Source organism: Salmo salar, chromosome ssa01 (assembly GCF_905237065.1).
Source record: "Salmo salar chromosome ssa01, Ssal_v3.1, whole genome shotgun sequence".
NCBI lineage: Eukaryota > Metazoa > Chordata > Actinopteri > Salmoniformes > Salmonidae > Salmo > Salmo salar.
Window position 1 is genome coordinate 66,645,831 of NC_059442.1, and position 7,296 is coordinate 66,653,126.

The 7,296-nt window shown below is 38.2% G+C and overlaps 1 protein-coding gene across 1 annotated transcript; it reads right to left on the minus strand.

Annotated features, from left to right (window-relative positions):
• Positions 1–3,863: 3,863 nt before the first annotated feature.
• Positions 3,864–6,826, minus strand: LOC106607506 (homeobox protein HMX3). The gene is made up of 2 exons (XM_014204516.2): positions 6,046–6,826; positions 3,864–5,635 (listed from the first exon to the last, which is right to left on the minus strand). Exons 1-2 carry the CDS (start codon positions 6,332–6,334, stop codon positions 5,025–5,027), a joined length of 900 nt encoding a protein of 299 aa, XP_014059991.1. The 5' UTR covers positions 6,335–6,826; the 3' UTR covers positions 3,864–5,024.
• Between the last annotated feature and the right edge of the window lie 470 nt (positions 6,827–7,296).

Sequence of the window (7,296 nt, forward strand, 5' to 3'; positions counted from 1 at the left end):
GAGGGCAGTCAGATTGCGCTGGATTTACGGTGACTACACATGAGGCATGAAATCTGCCATGACAGTTAAATGGGCTGATTGTATACGCGCTCTTTTCAAACAAAGACCTTTGTCAACAGCAGCGATGTCTTTTTAAAGCTTTAATTATACCCTTCTAAGCTATCCTTAACAAGAAATCATTACATAATTAATCCGACACTTGAATACAAATTCAACTCCACAGTTATTAGGATGTTATTTAAACAAATCTGAATATATTGTTCATAATAGCCTAATAAAATAAATAAATAAATGGCATTATAATTCATTGTAGGCCTATATGCCTGCATAAAGGTAATTGTGTCATTCATATTTATTTGAACGTTTCTGAAGATCCTGCATTCACGTCTCTGATATGCAGTCTTTTTCTATCCATGACGTTTGTACATTTTACTTATAGAATTTTTTTTCAGAAACATCATTGCGCGGTCTAACTTCGTGCTCTATCACAGTGATAGGTGTTGTATTGCAGCCCTACCGCAATAACAGAACACGATCTTTACTATGGGAAAGGGGTCTTAGAAAGACAGATGAAGTTATGAGCAGCTTTGATCAAAGAATCAAGCTTCGATAAATATTAAACAAAGACCCCTACACGTGTGTATTATGATATATGATGTGTCCAACTCTAAAATAAGGAAATTACCAGAGAAAATGATATCAATAAATTTTCTAAGTATAAACGTTGATTATGTTTCGATTTTCATTCAAGGATCCGAGCCCAGCTCCTTTTTTCAAATAGGAGAGAGGGAGAGAGAGGGTCGAAGCAGTCGTAAGAGCAAAACAGAGCGCGAACCCTGGAGGTGTAGGCTACAATTTATGTAATCTTCGGCTGGAAATGAATTGGGTAATTTATTGGAAAACAGAAAGTCAAGAAGATTGGATCAGTATAGCCTATCCAAGGGCTCCTATCCATCAAGTTCCAATTAACAACCTCACCATTGAGTTTTAATGGCTTTCCAATCTACTGCCCTGATAGACTCATCAATTCCTCGGGGAGAAATTAAGAAAATCGACCGCCCCTTGGCGTTTCGGTGTCATTCTTCACAGCAACTATATGTCAAATTAAAAACACAATTAACATTTAAACTGTTCCAATCAGACTGTGCCCCGCAACCTATGTTTCACTTAATAGAACTTTTATGAAAATCTTGATGCTCGCATTCAATCCCGAAGCAAATGAGATACTAGTATAAAGATTTCCGTTCCCTAAAAAATAAGTGTGTCCAGAAAGTGTTGTGCTAAGGCCCATGTTATCCCTTTGACACCAAAAGTTTGTTTTTATTTTATACATTATTGACAAAATGATGCCACGATATTTACAAATGTATGCAGGCTTGTGGCAATGTATAAACAATTAGTAAAATCCATTCAAACTTACTTTTGATATTTTTTTTCAAGCTTTCCTGACTAATCATTTTGCATCATCATGATGAGGCCTGTGACACTTTGCTTCTTGAAAGTCCAATATCTTTCAAACGGGACATCTGATATGCACAACATTTTGGGACTGTATCAACAGTGGACTAATGAAAAGAAATACCAAAAGGTAATTTTTGAGTGGATTTTCCCTTTAAGCTCAATTAACATAATTATGCCTACCTACGGTAAAGAAATTGCAACACAATATCTCCACAGATATTTGCATGAATCACACATGCGTGAACAGATGCCCAGGGTTTCAGGAAAGGGCTGAAAATACTTAATAAGCTGTTGGCACTTGATCAGCACTCAACTTTCCTGCGATTACGTCCGTTGCCCTGTTCCTGCAAATGTAGGCTACTTTATCCTATTTTTGGTCTCGCCCCTTCTACTTTACATAAATATGTTCTACAAATGGAAATTATCGAGTTGTCATTTTTTTCAATTTATGCGCGCAAATCAAGGTCATGAGCGTAACCAGAACTGCCCGTGAACAATGCCATTTTTTGTAACAATATTTTAGACGTTTGTAGATCAATATGTGGTAGGGGAAGAACGCCATATATCCCAATCTATTAATTCTCTGTAATGGGTCCATGTGGAGTTTGCATGATATAATACGTCAATACATGAGTGATTATCAGACTATATTTGAATGCGCTCTTTGTCTAGTGATGCGGTCATAATAGAGTAGCTACTGATTTGTTTTCGATAACTGCATTAGAGACAAAATCAGAAAATGACCTTTAGGCAAGGCGTTGACTGGTTTCTACTCAGCTGGAAGGAATGCTGAATAAAACAACAAAGTAGGTCTAATCTTCAAGAGTAATTTTATAGTCATATTGATATTTATGTTATTCCATCTAACATTGTAGATAATAAATGTGTTAAATATTTCGCTACATCAAAACTTTATATTAGGCTAATGTTGCAGCTATGTAATTTGAGCCAATTTATCTCGTCCACAATAAAGGAAAAATTTGTGACTGACATTAAACCGGTGAAACATTATGATTTAACAAAGTATATTTCTTTATGTATTAAAAGGAAAAAGTCAGTCCACAACATACCGTGGATACAAATTGTGAAGGTTTGAGGAGAAAGTCTACGTCAATCGTTGTCATATAGCTATCAAAACCTTTCGACTCCCTAAAACATTAATGTGGCCTATGGGTGATCGAAAGACTTGAGATAACTTTTTCACAAGATACCAAAGGTTTTCTACTCAACACAAATTTATCTTTTCGACCATTTGCAACATTCCACAGGTGAATTGTAGGCATGCATTGCAGAGACATTGGCATTGGTGTGTGAATAGCCAGATGCAACCAATCTAAACCCTTAGAACATGAAAACGAATTGAGCAAACCCTAACTTTAGGCCTTTATGTTTTGCTGACCCAGCTGAAACTACATAGCCAAAATTGACAATACAACCATTACGTCAAAGACAAATTGCATATTTGGTGGGCTAATTGCACCTGTCCAGTGGTATACCGTTACCGAAGACGGACATAGAAGCTGCATCCACAAGTAAAACGAGTATTGTTGCGAAATTAAACGTACACTATTTTAAATGAATTGTTAAAATTTGCCTCGAGCTGTGCTCGCACACACGCACACCACACGCACGCATACACATGCACACACACACATTTTTGAACAGCGTAATACTAGGGAATGTAATTTTTGTCTTTTGAATAGACTACATTTCCCTCAAGATGGTGGCAATTACGCATCTAATTGACCGATACATGTTTTTAAATGTAAAACAACTTTGAAAGTGCATAACAGCAAGTTGATTACGCACCTGCTCAGGTTCTTCATTCACATAATAATGTATGGGTCTACCAAAATAAGCGTGTGGTTTCGGGATAGGCCTACCTGTATTTACATTCAATATGGATGGCAAATTAAACTATTTACTAATAATTAAAGCAAATAAAAATGGTTACTGTGTGGTTTTAATATTTAACTTTGTGAAGTTGCGCCAATGTATATGCATAATGCTTAATTTTGATTCATTCTAATTTTTTCTGATGTCCTTTGGCTACATGGTCTACTCACATTTTCCAACGTGTTTGTTCCAAGGATAAATGTTTCAATATACTGTATATAATATGTCAAGGGTCCAAATTGTAATAATCTTATTCAGCCAACCATCGATATCTATGGCAGTGTGTCTCCGAGGAGTGTCGGCCACGTGGTCTGCTAGACGAGTAGCACTTGTTGTTAGATAGAGCCAGTCGAGCCTCTGTAATGGGAATTGACTTATGATCAGACACAGTATTTAGGCAGAATATCCTCCTCTTTGTATATGCCAGGAGCATATTGATTTCCTCTCACACATGCCAATTTTGAAAGCCACAACAATTATATTGGGTCTATAATAAAGATTTGATGGAAAGTTGTATTGTTTGTTTATTTATATTCATTTTCATTATGCAACAATACATCCTGTTCATGAAGACGTTTTGAAAGTCGAAAATAGCCTAATTTGTTTGGGAGGCAAACAGGCAAAATGTGACATTTCTGAATAGATGCCTGAGTCATATGTAGACGACGCCTAATTACATCATTGTGCATTCTTGAGTACGCACTGATTTGAAATATTTAAATATGGAATAACCTCCATTTATTTCACAACAGAATTCAGCAGTACAATATCAAAACTGGTTTTTCTGTACAAAGGAATAGCATCACCTGGTAGCTTCTTTCATTGACTCGATTCAATATATCCATATACATTTGTACACCGTGATAAAGTTTCAAAAACACAAAAGGCAATGACATTCAATTCTTAGTTGTGCTATAAGGACATTGTCGAGCAAGCATAAATGAGAGTCAGTACATCAAAACAATAAGCCTATAAGCTACAATTATATTGTACATAAAACAGTGTATCTTGATTGTCCCCTGCTAAAGCGCTTTAAGTAAAACCCCAAAAAATGTTGAGCCCGTTCGATAATCTGTCCGATATTCATTCCTAAATAGCTGAGCAAAGAGAAAACACAACGAATTGAATGGGTCTATCACATAACTTGGGGTGAAATGCTAGTGCTAACAGTATTGCCCATATCAAAACATTGTCCAATAGAAAACAAACCAATCTTACCGAATTGTGATAACACACGTTGTAAATAAAAATGGAACAAAATTAACTCCAATGTAATTTCCTGAATGTCATGGTTCTGCGCGGGGGAAACAGGCTTGCTGAAATGTATTTTGGGGCAGTGTGAACTGGATAGTCTTAGCGGAAATGATCTCAAAGCTGCTATAATAACAAAAAGCCTAATAATAATAGGCCTAATTATAATTATTATTATAACAATAATTAGAAGAATACTTTTAATATTAATAATAACAATATGCTAATAGTGTGAAATTATACCAGAGAAAATGTAAACTGCAGTCTAATATAAAAATGCGCAATAGGTCCTCTTTGACAGAAAGCATGGCTCTCTTTTTTATTTTTTATTTTTCTTCCTTACAAAAATATTGTTTTAGTTTGTATTGTGTAGTGTTCTGTACGAGTTAGGAATATAGACAACAACCTCTTGTTTTTCAGACCGGTCTGAGTAGCGGCACAGAGGTGACGATTGGGTGAGAGTAATAGAGGTGATGAGGGAAGGTGAGGAGCGGCTGGCTCACAGGCACATTCCCGGTGGCACTGCCAGTCTCTGAGGCAGAGTTCTCGTGGTAGAGGATGGGCACTCGCACTATCCTCTGTGCAGTGGCGTGGCTCAGATTGGCAGCCTCTAGTTCAGCGGCAAGCTGTCTCTTCCATTTATTTCGTCTGTTCTGGAACCAAATCTTTACCTGGGTCTCTGTCAGGTGCAAAGACGCTGCCAATCCGGCCCTCTCCGAACTGCTCAAGTAGCGTTTCATGTCAAAGGTGGACTCGAGCTGAAACACCTGACTCCGGGAGAACACTGTGCGTGTTTTCTTTTTTCGACATGCTTTCTTGTCCCCGCCGTCCTCGTTTTTCTTCCAGTCGTCTACCCCACTGTCTTTCTTTGTGTCCTCGGGATCACTCTCTTCAAGAACTATTTCATCCCCACTTTTGTTGTCCTCGTCTTCTTTGCCGTCTGGGTCAGATTTGAGCACCAGGTCTGGCGAGTCGCGATCCGTGCACGAGGTTGGAGAGGAGTCTCTTGCTCTTGCCTTCTCCGCAACTAAAATGACGACAGGAAATATGGGTTATAAACATGACTGCATGTTCAATACCTCGTTGACACTGGGTATGCTTTAGCAAATATATAAAATAGCAGTTGGCTATACCATTCACTTGAACGCGTAAAAGAAAAACAGAAACATGCAATGCAATGCTGACAATGGCCTAACGAACGCGTAAAAGAAAAATAGAAACATACAATGCTGACAATGGCCTTACGTTGAATGAAATACTTATCATAAGTGGCAACATACTTGCTGAGTATATCCTTGTTTGAATGTCATTTGACAGATGAAAGCTCAACCCATAGCATCAATAGCAATTTACACTATACAAATTACGCACATTATACGTTTTCTGATAGTGTAAAAGGTAAAGAAAGAGAAGACCATCAGATGTTCATGGACTTACCTTCGGTTCTGTGTAGATGACTGGCTGCACTGAGTGTGTAGGGATACCACCATGCTGAGGCTCGCTCCAGATAGTGCGCCGGTAAGGCAAACCTCTGTGTGGGTAACTCAAAGCGAGGAAAGTTGAAGTCCCCGACCTGGGATAGAGAAAAGCCCCCTTCAAAAGCTACCTTTGCCGAGGCGAAGATGGGCTTGGGTTTGGATGGTTTACTATCACAGTTCAGCAAGTTCTTAATGAAGAAGGGAGAGTCTTTCACCGGAGTGCACGTCTCTTGCGCCGTCTCGGGCATTGCTGCTTGGAGGTTGTGGTCCGAATGCCTTAGACCACAAATGTAAGTGTTAATAAAAGACTTAGAAACAGTGATATTATTCAAATAGAAGACTCGTAATTGTCCTTCTTTGCGATGTTTTAAATTAGGAATATCGTCTTGATAACCAGATGATCGAGAACGTCAAAAATAAAATACACATCAGAAAAGTAAATAGTCTTCAGAGAGAACAAAATAATATCGATATTGCATCCAAGTCTTGTGCGTTCCTTAGTCAACATGCAACTGTGTCCACCGCGTCAGTCTGGCGCCGGATGCTAATGATGAAATAAAAATGTCATCCAAGTTAAATGCGGAAAGTATACGGCGATTGGGCATGTACAATGGCAAATGGGATTAAGGAAGAGATGGGAAGTAGAACGAGGGGGAGAGAGACGGGCAGAGAGAGAGCGAGGTAGAGAGAGAGGGGGTGTAGGCTACGCGATAACAACGAAGTCCACCCTAACATTGCGCTTTGGCTGTAGGCTGTAGCGTTCTGGTCTTATTGGTCTTATATAGTCCAATTAGGTAGAAAATGAGGACAGGGTTGTTAGCACAAAAGGACATGTTTGGCCTGAGCTTCTTTGGAAGTAGGCTACAATAGGCAAATTACTCTAACCGAACACAGCCTATAGTCTAATAGCAGAGTATGCCTCTATCACAATTAGCTAAATAAAATAAATAAATACAAATATTGGAAAACATTATAGTGAATATTAATTTGGGTATTTTGAGGTTGTGGTATGATTCATAGTTATCGATAATATAGCTTAGATTCAGAAAGAGCAATACCAATTTTCGGCAAACTATGGATGGCTGTAAGTTCTGCTTTTTATAATGGCCATTTTCGTAACACAAATACCAACAAAATAAATACTCATGTGCTCAGATGAAGATAGGCCTACAACAAAGTAGAATATTGTGGATTAGAGCACATTTGGGAA

Bases quoted from the DNA above. Each gene is read 5' to 3' on its own strand.
- LOC106607506 (XM_014204516.2), bottom strand. From the start codon at position 6,334: ATGCCCGAGACGGCGCAAGAGACGTGCACTCCGGTGAAAGACTCTCCC. The intron at 5,636-6,045 runs GTAAGTCCATGA...TCGTCATTTTAG, and splicing joins TCATCTACACAGAACCGAAG to TTGCGGAGAAGGCAAGAGCA.